This window comes from Hyposmocoma kahamanoa, unplaced genomic scaffold (genome assembly GCF_003589595.1).
Source record: "Hyposmocoma kahamanoa isolate Upper Pololo Valley unplaced genomic scaffold, ASM358959v1 80, whole genome shotgun sequence".
Lineage (NCBI taxonomy): Eukaryota > Metazoa > Arthropoda > Insecta > Lepidoptera > Cosmopterigidae > Hyposmocoma > Hyposmocoma kahamanoa.
The window spans coordinates 4199693-4223354 of NW_020654051.1; the positions used below are offsets into that span (position 1 = coordinate 4199693).

General features: G+C 36.5%; 1 protein-coding gene across 1 annotated transcript; it reads left to right on the top strand.

The window, feature by feature from the left end:
* Positions 1-354: 354 nt before the first annotated feature.
* On the top strand, positions 355-23416 carry LOC113233876 (cytochrome P450 9e2-like). The gene is made up of 11 exons (XM_026469101.1): positions 355-485; positions 1090-1289; positions 6710-6873; positions 7770-7907; positions 8218-8420; positions 12830-12965; positions 15159-15254; positions 16620-16841; positions 17382-17482; positions 20038-20206; positions 23114-23416. The coding sequence occupies exons 2-11, from the start codon at positions 1090-1092 to the stop codon at positions 23281-23283; spliced, it is 1599 nt and encodes a 532-aa protein (XP_026324886.1). The 5' UTR covers positions 355-485; the 3' UTR covers positions 23284-23416.
* Positions 23417-23662: the final 246 nt, after the last annotated feature.

Here is a 23662-nt window from a genome sequence, read left to right on the forward strand (position 1 = left end):
TCGAGTGGCTTCCACACCGGCGTTGCCATCTCTGAAGTCCCGGGTTCGATCCCTGGCCGGTTCAATGTAGAGACACTTTTCTATATTGTCTCGGGTTTGGGTGGTACTGTTTCAGATTTCCATGACACAAGTGCTTTAGTAAGGGATCAAATCAACATATGTGACGTTGTCTAATATTTATTTATTATTAATACATGTGTTCGTGCATAGATAATTCGAATGCTTACATAGTTTGTTAACGTTGATAATATCAGTTTAAAATGTTTATAATTTTATCTCTTGCAAATAAATACGCCTGGCTGAGCTTCGTTTATTCATTGTTATACGGTTTTCGCGGCTGTAGCAAAATTAGTAATCGCCCAGCACCTGCACCGACAGCCCGCCTTCCGGGACGTCGCCGTGACTGTTTATAATTGTGTAACCAAATAAGTTTGTTTTATAACAGTATTAAATATTTAATATAATTTTGGATTGGAACTAGCAAGGTAAATACTTTTGGGTTTTTTTTATATTTCAAAGTATATTGTATTTAGATAGGCTTTTGGTAATCCTTCATGCATGTCATAACATTAAATATTATATAGATTTTTAATAGATAACTCTAATAACCAACAATTTATTGGAGATACCATCATAATAACCTAACCTAAACTAGTGTAACTAAATATGTAACTACATATTTTTTTATGTTTAGTTACACAAGTTTACATAAGTGTATATAACTAAATATATGTTTATATTAAAAAACTGATTTATAATTTAGAGTTTAAATTAAATTACGATTGAAGTAATTATTCATTTGTTTAACTGTTTTTCTGTGTTTGTATAACTTGTAACTTATTTTAAGCGTGAAACACACTAACAACGGGTGCGGGTCGGGCGCGAGTCGGGTCGGGAGCACGGCGGGTGTATATCCGTGTATTTATATGGACAACAATGTCGCAGGTCAGGACCCGCGTCCGCTTCTGGTGTGTTGTGCATATAAATACACGGAATTATACCCGACCCGACATGCGCCCGACCCGCGCTCGCTGTCATTGTTTTGTACGTTTTATAGTAATTTAAAAGTAATCTTGAAAATTTTTGTAGATGCTGGTGTGGATATGGCTGGGTTGCCTCGTGGCCGCTGTAGTTTTGTACTTTCGACAAGTGTACAGCTTCTTTAAAAAGCGGGGTGTGAAAACACCCCCGATTATACCGCCTTTCGGCACTATGGTGGGCGTATTGTTGCAGCAAGAGCATTTCGCTGATCATATCTCCAGATTTTATAAGAAATTTTCTGATCAGAGGTAAGTGATTTCTTTTTTAAATTGAGAATTTATTTCTTCACTTTATTTGATAGCAGCTGTTGTGTCAAAAGTTGTTAATTCTTTACGGCGCTAGAAGCCATGATGCTTTTGTTTACCTTCGTGGCCGAACGGTTACCATCGGACTGCCGCGCAGAGGTGTCAGGTTCGATTCCCGGGCCGGGAAAATTATTTGTATGATGAGTGTTTGTCTATGTGTGTGTCCATGGCACCCGCGACACAGGGTTTCCCTAGTGCGGGGCTATGTTGAGTATGTGTATGTTGAGTGTGTTTTCAGTAATTTTACTGTCATTATTAGTTAGTTCATTTTCCGTATTTCTTAATATAAGTTGATAATGCATAAGAACTGACTAATATTACAAATGTTTTCCTCTTCTTCTTGTCGTATCGATGGCATACACTATAATGTTTAAATCGTGGTGAAGGAATTTGTCGATCGACGTAAGGTACTTGCCGATTATTCCCAGGATGCACCATACGTACAGACGCCGACTGTACATGTGGTGCGGTACTGTAAACGCGTGGCTGTAAATTAATATTATTTAGCGGGGGGATGAACAGGCGCACCACTTGCGCCACCAAATCTGGACAATCGGAATCTCCTCGCAAGATGCCACCAGCACAATTCAGTAGACCATAATTGCGTCTTACTTCTAAAGAATTAAGCCCCAAGACGCCAAGGAGGAATTTTGTAGGGTATAAAAATGGATAGTACCCTTACATTTTCTTATACAAGAATCTCAGAAATGTCTTTTGGATTTTGTTCAGAAGCTTTGACGGATCTTGTTCCGTTGCACAGGAGGACCGTCTTACCATACGAACAAAAGTGTATAGCTTAGTATGCTATTGACTTACAAGAAAGGAATGGTATGTCGTGAGGGGAGGTTCTTTTTTTTCGTTTCAATTAACTTGCCTTCACCCCTTTCGCAAATCTGTCGCACTATCGTCATTCGTGTAATCGGCATTCACACTCGCGTAGTACACCCTCTTTTCGTGCACTCTACAAATGCTAGTACACTGTTCGTTACGATCTAATCTAGTGTAGAATAGAATTAATGTAGACTAATTTCTGATAATACTTCAAGAGATCTATTGAGATAACTAGATAGTGTTATCGTCGTACTCGTAGATACGACTATAATTGCGGTTGTAGTGCTGCAGAAGTACAATGTAGCTATTTATTATCCTACTAATGGACCTCAGGTAATTTACATTCCTTGCGTTGTACATCATAATATATCATAAGTATTTCGCACAGTCCAAAGTATAAAGCTGAGTGTACCTACAGTTTGCTTAAACGGCTGATCCTAAGTTTTAAAATCGACTTTAGTACTCTATTAACAAAGCAATAATTCAAATTTGAATTTGTCATCACATCATGTTTGGACAACTCTGCTGCCTACGTCGTCTAAAGCCCCGTAAAACATAAGATCACAGGTACAAAATGCGGTACTTCAAAGTTTTAAAACATCTAGATGACCTTCTAGTGATGCAAACCTTTATAAAAATATTGACTCGTATAATGCGCAGTACAAAGTTTATTTATTATTTACCTTAACAGATACTTATTTATACGGAAGTTCGATATTATATACAGCAGTAATAATTTAGTTAAAGAATGGTTATCTACCATAAATCCGAAATGAAGTTTGCTCAAATTCTTATAATCTAGGCAGTAACTTTCCACGTTATGTTTTTTTAGTAATATTGTGAAACATAAACTAATTTTTTCCTTTCGATAAGCAAACAAAATATCTTGAAAGAAAAGCGAGTTCATTTTGATCGGATTTCGGATTTATGAGATTTCAAGCAAACGTTATATTGGGCAAATGTAATTCGGATGTCCGACTCCAGATAGGTTATCTTAGAGAATATTTTTAGCGCCACTATCCACAGCGCCAACCAATGAATAGCTGTAGAGTTGTTTGGAATAAACGGACGAGTAGATGTCAAAAGTATGAAATCGATACCTACAATGAACACTAAGCCAACTTAATTTTTGGACCTGCTCTGTTTTTATTTTGTTTTTGTTTCTTTTTTTTTACAAAACTCGTTTTTTTTGTTCTTATTTCTTTTTTTCACAAAATTCGGGGAGCACAATTAAGATTATATTTATATTAAGCAGCCATACTTACTAAGGCAAATAAATATGGCTGTTTACAAAAATAACAGAAGATGACCAAAAAATAAAGATGGCGTAGTGTTCATTGGAGGTATCGAAATAGGATTAATAAGCTCATTTAGAAAGCTAATTATCACTTCCTTAGGGCGAACAACAACATCGAAGTATATAGTCTGCATATCGGAGAACAAATAACTATTTTGAAGACTTGAAGTACCTAATTACACAGGGCCAACGTGATGATCTATAGCCTAAACGCTTTACTTAGTCACTACCAGTTAATGATTTATCAGTAATAGTTAGATGTTGACAAATATAGAGCCTATAGAGTGCCACAAGGCACGGTCCTGCAACCTCTTTTATTTTATAATACCAAGTAACGGAACGAACAAGTCGTGTGCTTGATGGTATGCTACATAATAGTTGCAGTGCCACTCAGAGCTTTAAATGGCAAAAATCTGAGGGGCACTGCCACTGCGCTTATCACCCTGAGACATAAGTTGACAAGTCCCATGTGCATGTAATTTCACCACCCCCCTTACCCTTCTAAACCGGAACGCAGTAGTAATGGTCAGTACTTCTCTGGACGATCTCTTTCACAAGGAGCTGTACTGCTACTAAAGCTTTACATAAATCCATAAACTTTTTAGATACATACATGCACATAAGTAGACTCTCACCTGTGTCCAGTAAGGCAAGCAGAGTTTACGGATTTCCACTTGCTAGCCCACCTAAAATTTCTGAATTTTATAAATCATTTACTCCGTCATTCATTTCAGTTCGTCCATGCACGGCAGTATCGTCATTGTGCGTTTTTAAATCTCAGTAAACTAGTCCGATCGATCTTCTCCAACCATTGTATGAAATATAGGCAACGTCACATCAAGGTATACATTTTTGTTTGAATATCGCCTCCAGTGTAACGGAACAAGAGCCGTCAATGTGTAATTTGATTCACTGCCATCTGTACACCAACCGTATCACGTATCCATCTGTCGACCTTCATGCAGGTAGAGTTTTGGCCGAAGGGTGTCATGTTCCGGCGGTTCAGAGGAACGATACATGACACTTGTTTGCGTCGCATGTCGCCGAATAGTAATTCGTGTAAATAGTTAATAAGTTTATATTATTTTATATGTATGATAGTTTCTAAGGTATTTATCAATAATAATAATATGTATGTTAGTCTGTAAGGTATTTGTTATATGGGCCTTAGTTGCCTGAAATAAATGAATAAATAAATAAAAAAATAAAAAAGTAACTGTTAAAAATTAAAAAAAAATGGTTAAAAATTACACATTTTTAACCATTTGCTAACATCGATATAGTCGGTGTTCTGTAGAAAGGGCCGACATTCAGGTTGCATGTTTTTGGTTTTAACGATTGTTTTACAATATTTACATCCTGTTTTAATATTCTATTTTGGTTATAATTAATCAAGTTTTAAAATTGAATTCTAAAATGGGACGTAAAGATTTTAAAACAGCCGTTAATACCTAAAACATGCTTGTCTGTAAAATCTATGAAATGTCGCTTACGCCATTTCAACAAAACATCGACGATATACACAGACCAATTTATATTATACATATAATGCAGATTTCATTTATTTTATTCCACGAGGTCTACTCGTTCAAATCTGTCAAGATAAACAGTTTAATAAAAACGTAAATGTAATTAACGTAATTCAACGCCACATAACAAAAACAAAGAATAAAGATAAAAAGAAATATATGAATAGGTAACGGTAAAGGTTGGTGCAGTCAACAGCACATCAAGATATACAATACTTTTTTGAATATCGCCTCCAGTGCAACGGAACAAGATCTGCCAATGTATAGCATAATGTGCTGCCGTCTGTACATAGACGTGTTTATCTTTTTTTATCATTTTGTGTTGTCTCAAGTCTGAGTAATTCGGGGCTAGATTTTTGTTTCTCTTGTATTGTATACAAACGGACAAACATACAGATGGGCCTGGTTGTGGGTACCCATGGATTATAGATACTTTCTATATTGACGAAGTGTCTTTAATATTGCAAATACATTCCCAGCCGTGAGACATGGGCTTTTTAGTTTCCTGGGCAAATGATTGGGTCTATGAAAATTTAACGAGCACAAAAATTCTTTACTGGTGCTTGCTAAAAACAATGAACGATATGCCAAACAATTCAAAGGGCAAAAGGAGGTGTCTCAGCTTGTGCTGGCTGGAACCGTCGTTGTTGTAGACAGTGCCTATGCACATGAAGTTACCGGTGGCATTGAAAAAGCCCGAAACGTTGGTTTTGTTTGAAAAAAAAGACAATTATACCCGATTTAGAGCCGAAAATTTTAATATAATTATAAAATGCCCTCATATACTTTCATATTTAGCGTAAAAACATCCATTCCCGCGTGCAAGATCGTCACACTTTTTGTTTCGAGGTCAACCTCGTGGCGTTTGTAACTGTCTTCCTCCCCTTGTGCGACCCTCTGAGAGCTCCACCAGAATAGAAAAGATGTTTCCGCTTTGCTGGGTTATAAGGCCAATATTGCCGGTACTGGAAATATGTAGTTTAAAATTCCGCAACATGGCGTCGAAGGTATTGTACGAAAGCATTACAAGACGGTTTGGTAAAGCGCCCACCCACACCCATAACATTGAAATAGTAATCTCTGATTGGATACTTTCAGCTGGCAAAGCGTTTGCAATGTTTTTGGTAGACATGACTTGCTATAATAGCAATGGGTAGACCAGAAGCTTCTTGCTGTTAAGTTTGTTTACGTAATATAGAAATGCTAGACGTGTTAAAATGCCCTCAAGTTTTATAATGATACTGATAATCGTTTTGCGTATTAAACAACAAAAGTTTATTGTTGTTGATTACCTATAAGTACAATTGTGTCACTGCACACTTTTTATCGTTCAATCGCATTGAATTAGCCCTTGAAAATCTATCATTATCACAAATTGTCACTTCTATTATCATAAGTCTACAAACAATACGAATCTAGATAATTTTTAATGGTGCAAGATAATGATAATTTTATTATGATATCATTTATACGAAATTTTCTCTGCAATATTTCATAAGTACTCAAAAATATCTGAACATTTAATAAAGTTTGACTTTTGCTTGATTTGATAGTTCAGTTGATTTTGACACTGACTGAACCCGTACTAAACCAACTAAGGTACCATTAGAATACATCATCATTTTTTTACAAAGATTTTCATTATGATGAGATTTGTAATGCAATAAGCAAATTAATGTGATACTTTTGTTGAATTATTTTGTTAGGTTCTACGGTGAGTTCCAGTTGATGAAGCCACTTCTGCAGGTGAGAGACATCGAGCTGATTAAGAAGATTGGCATAAAAGACTTCGAGCACTTCCTGGATCACAACACTTTTATCGAAGAGCAATACGACCCACTTTTTGGGAGAAACCTATTCTCTTTAAAAGGTAGCTAGTGTATTACGTGCCTTTAGCAATTAGGATATCTTCCTAAATATATTCACTGATGTAGGCTTGTCCTAAAACAGGAAAATCCTAATTTTCATTTTCTCTCACACCGACATAATCACCTCGTTCGGCTAGATTTTGAAAGGTGATAATCGCAGTAAAGTATAAATACCATTTCAATAATGCGTCGCCCATGTAAATCTCACTGTCTTCTTTTAGGAAGGGCCGTACGTAGTAGTACCTACGTACGTAACACATGGAGTAGCCATAACTTTGAACTCACTCACTTACGTATATAACAATGGTGTAAGTTTTGCTGCCAAACTTATAATATTAATACGAAAGTCGTCCCAAAGAGCGCATCCTCTTTCATTTGATTGCGGTATTGAGGATGTGCCGGTGGCTTTTGTTGGTGGTTTTTGTGGCCAGCTCGATATCCCTGTCTATCCTGTAGACAAAACAATTACATGATTGTCAGTACTATGTTTTGGCAGTGAATTTGCTAACATTAGTCTATTAAATTCTTCTGTCTGTTGGCCATTTCAGTAAACTCGCTGGTGATAATGATCAAGGCGATAGTAAATAACACAACGCCACTTCCTCCATCACAATATTTTCATCAAAGTGAAGCACCACCTTTCAGAAAAAACCGCTTCTCTTTAAAAGGTAGCACATAGTTATGCCCTGTGGTTCCCTATTAGTATTGCTGTTTGTATGTACTCGTGCAATAACAGGACTTTAGTCTTCAATTTTTGACATGTTACCATAAATATCTCGTTTATTTTGGTTTGGCAGATGATTTAACAAACGTATTTTACCATAATGTAGGCTCTTTTTTTGTGTCGAATAAAGAGTGCAAAAAAACTGTCTTCAATTTTAAAACTCTCGATCATCAGGCCAAGAATGGAAGGACATGCGATCGACCCTCAGTCCTGCTTTCACCAGCTCCAAAATGAAAATGATGCTACCATTAATGGTGGCAGTTGGAGATCAAATGATCCTCTCTCTTAAGAAGAAAATTAAGGAGTCCAAACGTAAGTCATCTTTGGAATTTATTATTACTTTCCAAAAATCTTTTTTGACGTGCTGACGATTCTTTTTTTCACTATTGAGTACAAATGTCGAGAGGTACCTATAGTTGATGTGCAATGACCAACAGATGAATAATACTTACAAGGGTGTGTCTACTTCAGCTTTCATAATAATAGAGATTGTCGTTTTAGTACAAAATGTACAATATCGCAAAAGTTTTTTTTTATATTTAATACAGACTCTATTATGGACACTTACAATTATTATTAAAACCTTTTGCAAAGTTTTTTTTATACATTCTTCTGTTTATAGATGGTTATTTGGATATTGATGCGAAAGACCTAACGACCAGATACGCGAATGACGTCATTGCTTCTTGTGCCTTTGGCCTGAAGGTCGATTCTCACACGGAGGAGGACAACCAATTTTACGCAATGGGAAAAACTGCTTCAAACTTTAAGTTTCGTCAGCTACTCATGTTTTTCTTGCTGAGTTCTTTTCCGAAAGTGGCTGGAGTGAGTATCTTAAGAGCGTTTGCATATTACGTCCAATTCGTATCAGTTCCAAACCCGAGAAATGACGGCCAGAAATGTCATAGGTGTCCGAAGTGTCATTTCATCTCAAGGTGTACAAATGATATTCGAATTTTCTCGGATTCGAATAGGACTTAGTGCACAAGCTACATCCAAAGTGGGTCCGGGTTTTCTTCATTTGTAGTCTCGGATTCGGAATGAATACAAACACAGTGAGCAGACTTCCCCGTTAACGAGCCCGTTGGTGTAACGAAGTTAGTAATGTTTTCGTTATGAATCTATATCAAATAAAGATCAATATATACTGTTAAAAAGTTTATTGGTTGTTTGAGATTTGTTTCATCTCTGAATATTGGTTTTGGTGCCTTGTGTGATCTTTTAGAGATAGCAAAAAAATCCATAATTATACTTTAGGTACAAAAAGCATTCCGAAACTTTTGAAGTTACTTTTTGTGAGTTACAAAAAAAAACATAACATTCGGTTGTATCATAACAAATCTCTACCGGCATTAAAACATATTTGCGGTCATTCCATTATTTAGTTTTTGCTGTAGTTGTAATATTATACCAATGTTTTTTTCCATGGAAGGATAAAAGATATCACAATTGGTTTTCGGGTACCGTATACCGGGGTTACTTTGATCTACGGGATTACTTTGATCAAAACTTCCTTTTCACATAAAAATGCAAATTGCGTAAAAGGCAACTACTTTTGGGAGATTTTTTTTTTCGGGTGGCAATACTGATAAACAGTCAAATTCATTTCTGCGGGTGCGCTGGAGATTTCTCTGTATTTTGTGTACAAAAATGTAAGTTTTTCGTTACAACCTATTTTTCATTAAAAAAATGTGTTGCAAAACTTCATGTGCAGCTCAGTGTGTGTTAGTATCATGATTTTTTTGGGTAGAATCCAAAGAGTATTGTACATGTGTGAATTCATTACAAAATTTTTTGTTGTTCTAACCTTAAAGCTTCCGTTATGGCGTCGGTTTATTATATGCGGTGTGTCATTGATAGGGTGCATGGTGTGAGATTGATCATGTGATCAAAGTTACCCCAGCTGCTAGCAGGAAAATTTGCTTTGTGGCTTTGCTTTAATATTTTTAATATTATTTGTTTTTCAGAACGATGCCACGAATATATAAAAGAAAACTAGGTTCCCGCGAGTACCGAAATTACACAGAAGCCAGGTTAGAAGAAGCATTAACTCAAATCGTGGACGGTAAGCTAACCATCAGAGGGGCATCACAGCTTTATAATATATCTTATGGAACTTTGTATAATAAATACAAAGGGACGCACGTTAAAAAGCCTGGCGCTCAACCAGTTTTCTCGGAATCTGAGGAAGAAGCTTTACTGAAATCAGCGGCAAAGTGTGCAGACTGGGGTTATCCTCTGACTATTCTGGATTTAAGGTTCCTCGCAAAAGCTTTTCTGGACAGACAAGGGCGAGTGGTCTCTAAATTTACTAACAATCTTCCCGGAGTTGAGTGGGTATATTCTCTTCTACGACGCCATAAAGGTGAATACTCTCAAAGGGTTTCATCAAATATTAAAAAAGCTAGAGCAAATGTTTCTCATGAGAGTATACATGCTTACTTTAACAATCTTACAACTGTTGTTAAAGATTTGCCAGCGTCTAATATTTTTAACTATGATGAGACGAACATGAGCGATGACCCTGGAAAAAAACAAGGCATTTACAGACGAGGGGTCAAATATCCAGAAAAAATTATTAATTTCTCAAAAAGTGCTACTACAGTGATGGTATGCGGGTCTGCTGATGGTGTTATTTTGCCACCCTATGTCATATACAAAAGTGCACATCTATACGATACATGGAAAGAAGAGGGACCGCGGGGTGCACCATGTTGCGGGAAGACCTGCTGCTCCCAGGGATCTCGATTTAACAGAACCAGCAGTGGCTGGATAGATAGCATAACGTTCCGTGATTGGTTTAGGACTTCTTTTTTGCCGCACGCCAAAGCATTGCCAGGTAGAAAAGTTTTGATTGGGGACAATCTATCCTCACATATGGATGATGACGTTCTAAATGAATGTGAAAAAAACAACATTGATTTTGTTTGCCTGGTTCCATACTCAACTCATTTATGTCAGCCGTTAGACGTGGCCTTCTTCAGGCCAATGAAAAGCGCTTGGAGAAACGTATTGACTAACTGGAAAATGCAAAACCCTCGTTTATCAACTGTCCCAAAAGATACTTTTCCGCGCTTGCTCCAAAAGGCACTAAAAAAGATAGATTCAGTCCAAGCCAAACCAAACTCACCTTTTGCAAATGTCACTGAAGGAGTGAAAAGAAATTTAATGAGTGCTTTTAAAGCCACTGGCATATTTCCCCTATCGAGAGAACAGGTGTTGAAACGACTGCCTATTGTAGAAAATAGCGACCCGACGAACGAAGTTGAAAGTTGTTTAACTGACTATCTCAGAGAACAGCGTTACGGTGGTCAATTAGTAGGTTCTAGAAGAAGGACAAGACTAAATGTTGAGCCAGGTGCTAGCGTCTCTACTGCTAATGCAGTTGACACGCAAGCGCCTGAGAGAGATGCCCATGACTTAAATGCTTCTAATATGGACCAAGGAAACTTACCTTCAAATAATGTTGAAGAGGTACCGCGTGATCTGGTCCCTATAGATGAGGCCACTGAGTCTGAAAATCCAGTTTCAGAGACACAAGAAGATTTAGAAGTAGGGAGATTTGTCTTGGTAAAATTTTACTCTCGTCGAGGAAAGAAAACTTACAAATATGTTTGCCGAATTACCTGTATGGACCCCTTATTAGTCGAAGGTTTTAAATCGATGGGAAATAAAAAAGACTTCAGACTTGTACGTGACGACATATCAGAAATTGAAGAGACTGATATTTTAAGCTATCTGTCAAGGCCTCGAACTTTTGCTAGTAAAGATAATGTTGAATGCGTTCAGTTTAACTTTGATGTTAATATTTTAGAACTTCCTTGAATTAACAATTTTGTTACATTCACTATGGCTACTTTGAATGATCTCTTTTATTGAAATTTTGATCTCATTTTGTGAACTTATAAAAAATATAATTAGATATAAGGTAAAAGAAATTGTCTATGCATATTGTGTTTGAATTTGTTTTTTGAAGAATTTTATTGTCACATGACATAGGTACTAGTTGTAAGCTATAAGAAGTTTTCTACGAATATTTTGTTTGAATTTGATTTTTGAAGATTTTATTATCATCGAGTGACATATTAGAAGACTGTTACAGTCAACAATCTTTAATTAAAACAAAGGTTCTGTCATATATGGTAGTTTTATTCGATCAAAGTCACCCCAAGGTATAAAAACAGCAATAACTTTTTTCCCTGTTGACCGATTTTTAATTTCTTTTTTGTTTTAGGATAGTAATTGGGGTTACTTCCAATATTCATGCTAAAAAAGGGGGGTTTCAAAGTAACCCCAAATCAATTATAACTTTAATCACGCTGTTTTTATTTTTTTTCTCAAAAAGTATTGAATAATTGTTTATTCTTTTAACGTTTTTAGAGAGAACTATTAAAACCGATAAGTCCACATTTTTTATATAAAAAAAAAATCACGGGATAAAAAGTTACAGACGTTTAAATTTCAAAATTGATCAAAGTAACCTCGGTTTACGGTAGTACATGTTTACACTTTGGGCGCGGGTGTGTGAAGAAAATTTAGTATAAAATAACTGCATATATTTTTTTACGACTCTACAATTTTTTTTTTATTTATTGTTTAGGAAAGCAACACGATGCATATATATACAGCAATGTTTCTGTATACACATATTAGCTACCACAGCAAGCTATACAGATAGGAAATGCAACAATTTTTTTGGGATCAGAATTGCGTTCATTTGTTTTCTCAAACAAACCAAAGTGTCGTGGCCTTTACAGTTATGTCTAATATTAATATTACACATATCTAGTTGATGACTTTACCATCTCAGTAAGCCGTGACCATAGGACCTGTAAAGGGCCCGAAACGTTGGTTTGTTTGAAGAAACAAATATACACTTATTTCATTTCCTATGTGTTATAAGCGCGAAAATCTAAGAACTCGATAAGCTATTCAGATTCAAGAATGTATGAGCCTTACAATTATGATTACAATTTTACCTTACAATAAAAAATAACAAGTAAAAATAAAATATAAAATGGTACAAACCAGATCAGTATGAATTTTGGATAAAATATATATTTATTAATTTTAGTTTTAAAAGTAGCTAGCGAGTCACTAAATTGTTTTATTTTCGGTCAGATGAACTGATCAGTCTGACATAAAAACTTTAACATAAAAAAAATTGTCTCGAAATAATTAAACATTTTTTTTTTCAATTGCCTGCTTATTAAAACATTTAATTATATTTTTAGATATTCAAATGGACTCTGTTCTCTGAGTCGGTGCAGGACTTCTTCAGGACGCTGGTGATGGATACGATGCAGAACAGGGAGCTACACCAGATCGTTCGTCCTGACATGATACATCTTCTCATGGAAGCTAAGAAAGGTAATTATTTCCTTAGCTGTTTCAAGTGGTTCAGCTTAATAGTCCCGCGGTCATGTTTTTCACACTAAGTGAAACGGACCGACCGAATTCCGAGCACGACACTACGATCCCAAACTCAAATTGCTGATGTAGCCCAAAAAGCTGCGAAGCTGAAATGGAGTTGGGCTGGCCATGTCTGCCGTATGCCTGAAGACCTGTTAGGCTAGGTTACCATCTAGAGGAGCCGCGGCAGACCGAGGAAGCGTTGGCGCAACAAACTGCACGCTTACGGCAAAGCTTGGATCCAGTTGTGAGGAGGCGGAGGGGAAGGACGCAGCTCTTCCCAGGTGCTGGGGGATTCCGGTCCGTAAAGTCGTTCCCAGATCCCTCCCATTAGAGCACCAGAGAAGGCCACAGTGGTGTTATAGCTGGTAGAAGTACCATAACCTCACCGGTACCCCCGTGGCGTAGATGCCTTTACGAGGATTTCCCCTAGAAAAAAAAGGATCGGGATGCTTGGAGGGATCAGGGGGAGGCCTTTGTCCAGCAGTAGGATACATCAGGTTAATTGTAATTGTAATAATGTTTTTATTACCATGATGTTCATATTTCTTGTGAAAGTACTCCACTAGTTTGGTGTTATTATTTTGTAAAATAAATCAATAGACAATATGACGTACGCTGGCTCTGATCACAAAGTAACGTTTTTATAAATTAGTTTTCTATATTGAACCGGCCAGGAATCTAACTAGGGATCTCAGAGATGGCGACACTATGAAAATCGGTGTGCAAGCCGCTCGACCACGGAGGATGTAAAATTATTAATACAAAGATTGAACAAACACAAAGAAAAATTCTATCGATCCGGCTGGATTCGAACCAGCGGCTGTTTGCAACTAAGCTACGAAACGAATCAGAAGACCTCACGATTTTTATTTAAACTGTCTTTCCCTTTGCCGTAGTGCCATATGCGAGAAACACCACAAAACCGACACATATTTTTCCCACTTGATTATTTTGTTTTTACTAGGCTTGTTAATTTACAAAAATGATTTTTATGTAATTATATAGATTTTTATAATAGAATAAATATGCAGTTAAGTATTACCACCATGAATGAATGTCATTCGTCTTGTATGCAATAATAGAAAAGGAAATGGAACCTGGGCAGGTCAGGTGTAGGTGCACAGGGTCTACAACATAGCAAGATTACTAAATGATTACTTATTTATCGTAGCATTGTAAGTGGTACGCTTCAAGCTGCGACTAGGGCTTCGTCACTTGCTCGAGGTTACGCGATAAATGTCTGCCGCTAAGTTTATCGCCGAAAGTGCAAGCGCTCGGACAAGTCTTTGATTTACACTACAATCCTTATACAACTCCAGCATTCAACAACAACAACACAGCGGGCAACGTTATTTTCACCTCTCTGATCGCGTGCTTAGGTTCCTTTTGCCTCGTAGTGAGCGCCTGGTTTCATTAGTCAGATTTAGTAGGCTATTATAGCGTATCCATTTTCGATTCTAAATAATAATAATAATAATGAAATTATAATAATAACGCACACACTCAACATAGCCCCGCACTAGGGAGACCCTGAGTCGGGTGCCATGAACACTCACATAGACAACCACAAATTACACCCAAACTTACGAGAGAAATAAATGTAAGCCATACAAATATTTCTCCCGGCCCGGGAATCGAACCTGGGATCTATGCATGGCAGTCTTAGTAACCGTTGTATGAGAGCGATGTATCTGTTAAGTAATACCTATTAAGTAATCTGTGCTGCGACATAAATACCTAAGTCAATTCTAAGTTGTTAATAAACAGCTGTCTAGTGACAGCTGGCTAGTGCAAGTTCAGTTGATTTTATTTGTCATTCGCTATGGGAAGTTAGAAACAATAACTTTGTAATTAATTTAGTTGTGGCTGTATAGAAGTTGGAAGTAACAAAGTACAGTTTCTCTACCTGGGGCCATACCATGAACTCTTATTACAGTGCAGTATAGGTTCGTAACGACAAAAAAGCGGGATGGTGATATACACTTCGCTGTCTCACAAAGATTTATTTTAAGTCCTAAATTGAATCGTAATAAGAGTTCATGGTAAGGCCCCTGGTCTTAAAAAAGACATCTTGAAGGTATATTGTCTATATATACGCGTCCATATGTAAGTTCTATTTGTACATTTTTTTTTCTCTAAAATTTACAGGTAAACTGACCTACGACGAGAAATCAAGCCACGACAAGGACACCGGCTTCGCCACCGTCGAAGAATCGTCCGTTGGCCAGAAGCAAATTAACAGGGGTATGTCAAGGCAAGGCTAATTTAGACAGCAGTAAAAGAAGAGATCGTCAGAACAATTATTTGTAAAATTATCTTTCTCCTAATCACGGAAGCCTGCAAATACATAGTTTTATGATAGGGTGGTTTCATTATTTCATTATCATCAATCAATTTATAAGTCCCACTGCAGGGCACAGGTTTCTTCTCAGGCGAGGATTTAGACCATAGTCTGCCACGCTGGTTCTATGCAGGTTGGAGACTTCTCACGTTTTCCGAGATTTGTGAACCTTCTTCGACGTGCAGTTTACCTTCACCTACCCACCTTCGCGCACTTGTCAACGTCGTATCTGTGTCAAATTTTCTCCTCATGTTCCTATTTTATTCATATTAATTTTAAGCGTGCAGATAGCGGGATGCGAGAGGCGGCCTGTCACACCTCACCTCTTAAAATTTAGGCTAACTTTGAAATGCCTCGCCTTAAGTCGCGCGCATCGAGAATATAACCAGAAATAGAGACGAAATGTCATTTAATTTGTTTGAAAACTATTCTGCCATATCATTCACTACGGTGACAACTGTTGTTTGAAAACTATTCTGCCATATCATTATGGTGACAACTACGCTCCGACTGGCCAGCCCATATTCGAAACAATTGACGGGTGTCGTCAATTGTTTCAATTCAAAACGATCAGTTTCACTTGATCTTTGCTATAACGGACGAAAATTGCAAAATTACATATTTAATATTTAATTACTGATGAAATATGATTTTGTACCGTTTGTTTTGTAATTAGATGTTTTGCTGTTTTTCTCACACCACCCAATGTAACAGCCCCCATTGTTAGAGATTATTAATCTTTATTACAATAAATGCAGAATATTTTTTATACAGGTCAGTTATTGGCGCTGTACTACTTCAGTTTTCTAATTCGTAATTTCAGCCCAAACGAGAGTTGATATTTAAAAGTGATATATGGCCCATTTGCCTGATAAGTTGCCAGGGATGGATGGCCCTTATTTCGTCTCTATTTCTGGTTACACACTCGATGGTCGCACGTGTGAGTAAAGGCAGACGATTAGCTACTACATTGCGACCAAATCGCTGCAGACGCGCTGCTAAATGTCGCCGTGTGTAAGTGCTATTAAACTCAAGGAAACTACGGCGAAGGAAAATACCACTAGCCATAGTTCAGAAGTTCAGATGTATGACGAAAATTAGGTAATTTAAAGAGATGTTTTCGGTGTTTGTCATTCTTCTCACGAATCAGCTTTGCTTATGAGTTGTGATATAAATATGACGATTTCAAGTGCAATTTATCTATCAAATATTTAATATGAATTTGATTTGATTCAAAACTTTTATTAACACTAGAATGTTCTCTACAGTATGGACCGACGATGATCTCACCGCCCAAGCCATCCTGTTCTTCATAGCTGGCTTCGAGACCGTATCCTCTGCTATGACGTTCCTGCTATATGAGCTTTCTGTCAACCCTGAAATCCAAGAGAAACTGTACCAGGAAATCAGAGAGAATGAGGCCAAGAACAACGGGAAATTTGACTATAATTCTATACAGAATATGGTATATATGGACATGGTGGTGTCAGGTAAGGGCGTGATAAAAAAACTTTCTTTCATACTCGTTGCAAAAACATTACGATCAGGCAGTCTTCCAACATAGTCAGCAATTTTTAAGTTTTTATTGAATGCCATGCAATGTTTGACGACCATGGTATTCAATTCTTTTGCGAAATTACTCCACTATAATAGTTTGTTATATTTATTAATACGAAGATCGAACGCTTAGAAAAAAAGTCCTTCGATATGGCTGGATTCGTACAAATCTTCTTCCAGCAAACCGTGTCAGACGCTATGCCAACTAAGCTACAGAACGAAATAGCTAACAACTGTTTGTGCAACAATCTTCTTCGATCTTTGTTTTTGGTTTTTAACGAACTTTTGCTGGAAGACGTTGGTTTCAATCCAGCCGGATCGACAAAGGACTAATTAGAAATAGTAGTTAGAAAGAGTGTAAATTTCTAAGAGATATAGATAAAATGTTATTGTTTGAAACAGGATGTTGTGAAGTTTCAGCCTAATTAGAAATAACAATGTGTAAACATTAAACAGAACTTTTCGTATTTCAGAATCGTTGAGGTTATGGCCGCCCGCCATTGCTACTGACCGATACTGTACCAAAGACTACAATTTGGGCAAACATAATGACAAAGCTACTGAGGACTATATTGTAAGTGATCAAATGCAAACTATCCCTATATATATATTAACTGAAATCGTTAGCATGTTATGCTCTGCTCTGCTTACAAAGGTAGATGCCCCTGAAAATAACAAGCAAGAAATTACAGTGCCTACACATTTGCTACCATAAAATAATTTGTGGTTCTTAAAGTAATACTATTTTGTCTACACACATATCATAAACCCTCTATGATGTGTTCAAAAACCGCAAATTACGACCAGCATAAAGATAAACTGTTTTCTTAGAACAAATTTCTTATCTGTGAAAATGTTATTAATGCTTCTTAATAACATCAAATTCGATTTTATTAATACATTCAAATTTAGAACATCTCTGAAAAACAAAACAATTTGATCCGACCTCAATTCTAATATCAGTCGAGATGAAGTTTTATTCCAAATGAAATGTCAATAAGTAAATAATTTTGACAAATCTCACACGTTACTTGGTATCGTACGATATGACAGTTGGGGTCGATTCTAGTTTATCTATGAATTAAAAAAAAAAACAAGGTTGCGTGACATGCGTGAGAAATTAGTTTTTGTATTATTTTACTAATAATTACTGCTAATAGCTTTGATCAATGCCCCAATGCCGGTCGTAATATGCGGTTCCTGAACACATCACAGAGAGCTTATAATATGTGTATAGATAAAGCAGTGTATGTCACTGTACGTAATTAATTAGGCATTAAAACACTCGTGTGATGTTTTTTAATGGCTTTCATTATGTAACATAAACTACTATTTCTGGTCGTCTTTAATTGAAGGTTGTCCATAGCCAAATTCCAGCGTGTACTCGATATAACAAATCGCTTTGAGTTTTTGATAGAAATGTTTCTGGAAATAATTGCGACTGTGTTTTTTTAATGAAACATTGAAAATGGAACCATTGCTGAGGTATTCTTTCCAACAAAAAAAGAATCATTAAAATCGGTTCCCGAATGCCGGAGAGCCTTCTCCTTTTTTTGAAGTCGTAAGATTGGACAACGTGTGAGTGATAATTTTGTGAGTTGAGTTTTTTGAGTCGCTTAATTTACGTTGAGTTCAGTTTCATATAAAAGACCAGATTGTGTCACGCGACGACGCAAAACGATTTGACTGCCGACTCACGCGCGTAATTACGAACGAACTTCGGACGCACTGTGTGAAGCACTGATTTATATACTTCATAAACTGGATCGCTCACTTCGATATACCAATATTACAAATTTACATCTTGTATGGGGTTATGTTAAAGTTTGTTTTAAGTAAAATTAAAAAAACCGAGTCACGTGAGATAGCTCGAAGTAGTGGTCTGTCCTTATGTAATAAGTTGCCAACGCTAAATAAAATATTCTTAGGTAGTGTCTAGTCTATTAACATTTTTAAATTTTTGATATATTTGCGTAAAGGTAATATGCTTGTACTGCAATAATACAAAAAAAAATTACATCAACAATGAAACCTTCTACTATGAAGTAGCATATAAAATAAGTATACTAACCTCTAATATGAAATAATATTATTAGTTTTGATCTTCCCTAAGCGGCCACATTTTCGGTAAAAACTAAAAAGTTAACAACAATATGGCTGGCTGAAAGATAAATGAACACCCTATTAGAAAGAGATGAATTACTACTTTGAAGCCTCTCATTCGGCTCGTTTTAATAACTTATTGCGCGGTCCAGTTTAAGATACAAGTCCGTGGTGTGACGTGCTTGCGCGGGTGGAGAGAGTTTTGAGAGACAAATTGATTTAGATGTGAACATAAACTTTCATATGGTATATGAAACTAAGCGCATTTTAATCATTCCATATTAATAACTGCCTCCGTGGCCGAACGGTTACCATACCGTACTGCCACGCAGAGGTCCCAGGTTCGATTCCCGGGTCGGGAGAAATATTTGTATGGCCTACAATTATTTCTCTCGTGAGTTTGGGTGTAATTTGTGGTTGTCTATGTGTGTGTCCATGGCACTCGCGACACAGGGTTTCCTAGTGCGGGGCTATGTTGAGTGTGTGCGTTATCAAAAAAAAAAAAAAAATATTGACTGGATGTACCCATGTTCATTTTCTCTTTCGAACATCATTTAACGCATCATAAATACATGCCATTTTTATTGGATCCATTACACTATATGATATAAACACCACTTACAAACGCTTAAAAAGAAGTGAAGAAAATATATTTGCCTGGCTACTTAAACAAATTTCTGTCGAACGTAAACTATGAGACTCAGAAAACTTGCCTCACAACTCACAAAATTACGCTCGTCTGATCTCACCCTAATTCACGCTTGTGTAGCTGTTATGCTGGTGTTATTATAAATGTATCTCTGAAATCAAACTGTCCCTTATTCCGTAGCGCAAAACAAAACAAATGCAAAAATAGGATTTAAGTATGACAATGTACAGTTTCGAAGTCAGAAATTACAAGGGAAGTAAATTAGTGCGGGCAGTCACCGCGCTGCTTACTTTTATTTACTTTTGAACGTTCCCCCGTTTTATCGAGGTGTAAATTTTTTTGAAATCTAATTTTCCATCATGATTTTATCCATATAGATGCGAAAAGGCGATGGTATCCAGATCCCCGTGTGCGCAATCCATCGTGACCCTGAGTACTACCCAAACCCACATAATTTTGACCCTGAGAGGTTCTCTGAAGAGAACAAACACAAGATCCAACCCTTCACCTACTTACCGTTTGGAATTGGACCCAGGAATTGTATTGGTGAGAATTCTTTCTTATCTTTCGTATGTAGATGTACGGTACGATTATTTCTCTCAGGACTTCAGGCTTCCAGTTTCATTTAGACTCGTAGTTGTGTAATTTTGTCACCTCGCTCCGGTGTATAATTAGGCCATCCACATGCAATATCCGAGTACAGTTACGCACTGCTACATAGCTCGAGTAGCCTCTATCGATTCCTTGGAGAGTGCGACCAACCTTGCTAAGAGTGCGATTAGGTTATACATAATGTAAAAAGTATGATCATCGGTGATCGTTCGCTTAATACGATTTCAGCTTCAATTGCTATCAATTGAAGCTGAAATCGTTATTCGTTATGCAAGGATGCAAATTTCCTGTTTAATACGAGTGCTTTCAATTTCAAACTGAGCAAGCGAAGGATTCTAAGATTGATTCAAAAATAGAATCCAGAGCGTAGCGAGGGTTTCATGGCACGAGACGCAAAACAACTTTGCTGCCGAGCAAAATACACAACTTATCAACTCATTATAGTGAGGAAAATTGTAGATGAAAGGAAAACATTTGAACTATAACAAATAAACAAAATTAGTCATTGTTGTCAATTTAATGTCAACAACAACGAGTATATAACCAGAAATAGAGACGAAATGTGATTTATTTTGTTTGAAAACTATTCTGCCATATCATTACTGTGACAACTGCGCTCCGATTGGCCAGCCCGAATTCGAAACAATTGACGGGTGTGGTCAATGGGTGTCGTCAACTGTTTCACTTCAATTCGACCAGTTAACTTGAGCTTTACTATAATGGACGAAAATTGCAAAATTATATATTTAATTACCGATGAAATGTTTCCGTTTGTTTTGTAATTACATGTTTTGCTGTTTTTCCCACACCACCGAATAGAACAGCACGGCATTGTTAGAGATATTATCTTTATTACAATAAATACAGAATATTTTTTGGAATATGCGGAGACGTACACACAGGTCAGTAGTTGGCCTGTCTATATTTCAGTACAAACGACAGTTTATATTTATAAGAGCTGTATCGCTAATATGTTACCAGGAATATATGGCCCTTATTTCGTCTGTATTTCTGGTTATATACTCGATGGTCAACAATAATGAGAATAAAATATACCAACGGATTTATATTCCATAAGTAATGTACGGACAACGGCACATCAGACTACACATTTTTGTTCGAAAATCGCCTCCAGTGCAACGGAACAAGATACGTCAATGTGTAGCTTGATATGCTGGCATGAGTACTACAAAAGGCGTCGTTGAACGTGTCAAAATGTTTTTTCTTCATCTAAAGAAGAATCTAACTTTTTCTTTCGATGAGGTGCACCACAGTCTTTCGTCAAGTTCGAATTTCAAAAACCTTTTCCACGCTAGGTTGGCAAAAACGCTTTTGAGCGCAGATTTCTAATGATAAAGAAAGACTTTCCGAGCTAGTGAGGTGAGAAATAAATTTTAATTTGCAAAATTATTGTTCGTTTGAAAAAACCAATACCGTGATGTTCTGCGCAAAAATGTGCACCGTTTTGTTACACCTGTAGAACCTGTGCACGGATTTTTCCATTGTTTGCAAAGATTTCTAACTACTTCATACAAGTTTCCTTCTTTTCCAATGTACCGAGCTGATCTAATGTTTTTATAAACTTTCTCCGACATGCAGGTTTCGAAAAAGACAAGTATGGTAACTCCATACAATAATAGCACCGCACGTAGCAAAAAATTAAATTGTTGAGCTTAATTAAATAACTTACAACTTTAAATTATAAACGCCCACCTTTAATTATTATGCGAATAGCCCCCACAGTCACTCTATCGCGCGTGTCAGGAACACACAGGATTACGCGCGGGCAAGCCAAAAGCATTATGATAATGGGTGAAAACTGTAAACTGTCATTGAAAATATATCAAATGAAAAGTTACTCAATGGTATACTTTTTTATTTGTTAGTTTCCAATAAATTGCATAGATGGCATTTCTTTGAATTTATTCTAGGAACTAAGTAAGGTTTTAGGACTGATTTTTACTTTAAAAGAAGTGACTCAGTTTCTTCCCGATTTTATTATATGTTATTGTATATATAATCAACGCCTGAACAAGACGAATAACCTTGACAAAAATGTAGTAGCTGCCGTCTGTTGATCTTTTTAACCGACTTCAAAAAAGGAGGAGGTTCTCAATTCGACTGTATGTTTTTTTTATGTATGTTACGCGATAACTCCGGTATTTGTGAACCGATTTTCATGATTCTTTTTTTGTTGGAAAGGGGGTACTTCCATAATGGTCCCATTTCATTTAGAAGGAAATCATCTATCTCTAAGGGTGGCTGTTCAGGCATGAATTTTGAAATATGATGTGTATGTTGGTAGGTTTTGAATTGTACATGGTATATGAATATAGTAATAATTGGTTTAGATTAGTGTAGAGTAGTAAATATTTAAATATTTGTTGTTGTGTGACTTAAATAGAAACTAAATAGTAATTAGACATATACATACATATAATCAAGAATTATAATTAATTAGAAATATTGTAAAAGCGTGAGACCTTCTCAACTATTGTCATGCCCTTACAGGGTTGTCATACTTGTATCATGTGTGATAATAATTAAATAAATAAAAAATAAATAAATTTTTATAAATAGCGCCTAAATTTTCTTAAGGAGTAATTATTTTAATGGTTGATTTTGCTATTTCTCCAATTCAAGGCGTTTTTCTCGCAATATTTTTTGAGTAGTGAGAACCGATTTATGTTACGTGATAAGTAATGCCACGTTATCAGCGTTAAGAATCAAAATAAACGTCTGAATAAGCAAAGTTGCAAGTGCGACATTTCTTTGTATGAGATTGGGTACGGTGTTCTACGGTACATCTTCAGGTACAAAATAACTTTCCTTATTTTACAGGTTCAAGATTCGCCCTTAGCGAAGTGAAAGTAATGGTATATCAGCTCCTAAATTCCTTCGAAGTGTCGCCATCGGAAAGAACGACTATACCTCCCAAGTTGGATCCGTCTACGTTCAATGTTCGCATGAAGGGAGGTCACTGGAATCGTCTTAAAGTTCGGAAAGTGTGATTGCGTTTTGCCTATTATTCTGCATTGCTAAATAAATACCCTCCGTACTACCAACAAAAACATCTCAAATAAAATGCAGTAATACACCGCAAATCCTGCACTTATAAAGCACTAATGAAATTTTTGGTGTACTTGGATAAATATGATAATATTCCGTTTGAGTGGTTCTAACGTTTACCATGAAATTACTCCTTAAAGTATAGTATATAAACATTTATATTCAGGGTAAACTTGAAAAACGCTACTTACGGTATGTTTTCAATAAATAAACACCCTAATCACCAGCCCAAACAATAACACACACGATTGTCGTGACGTATTTTTGAAGTTGTTTATTTTTTTTTAAATGACAGACCCAGGCATTAAAATCTTTATGGTT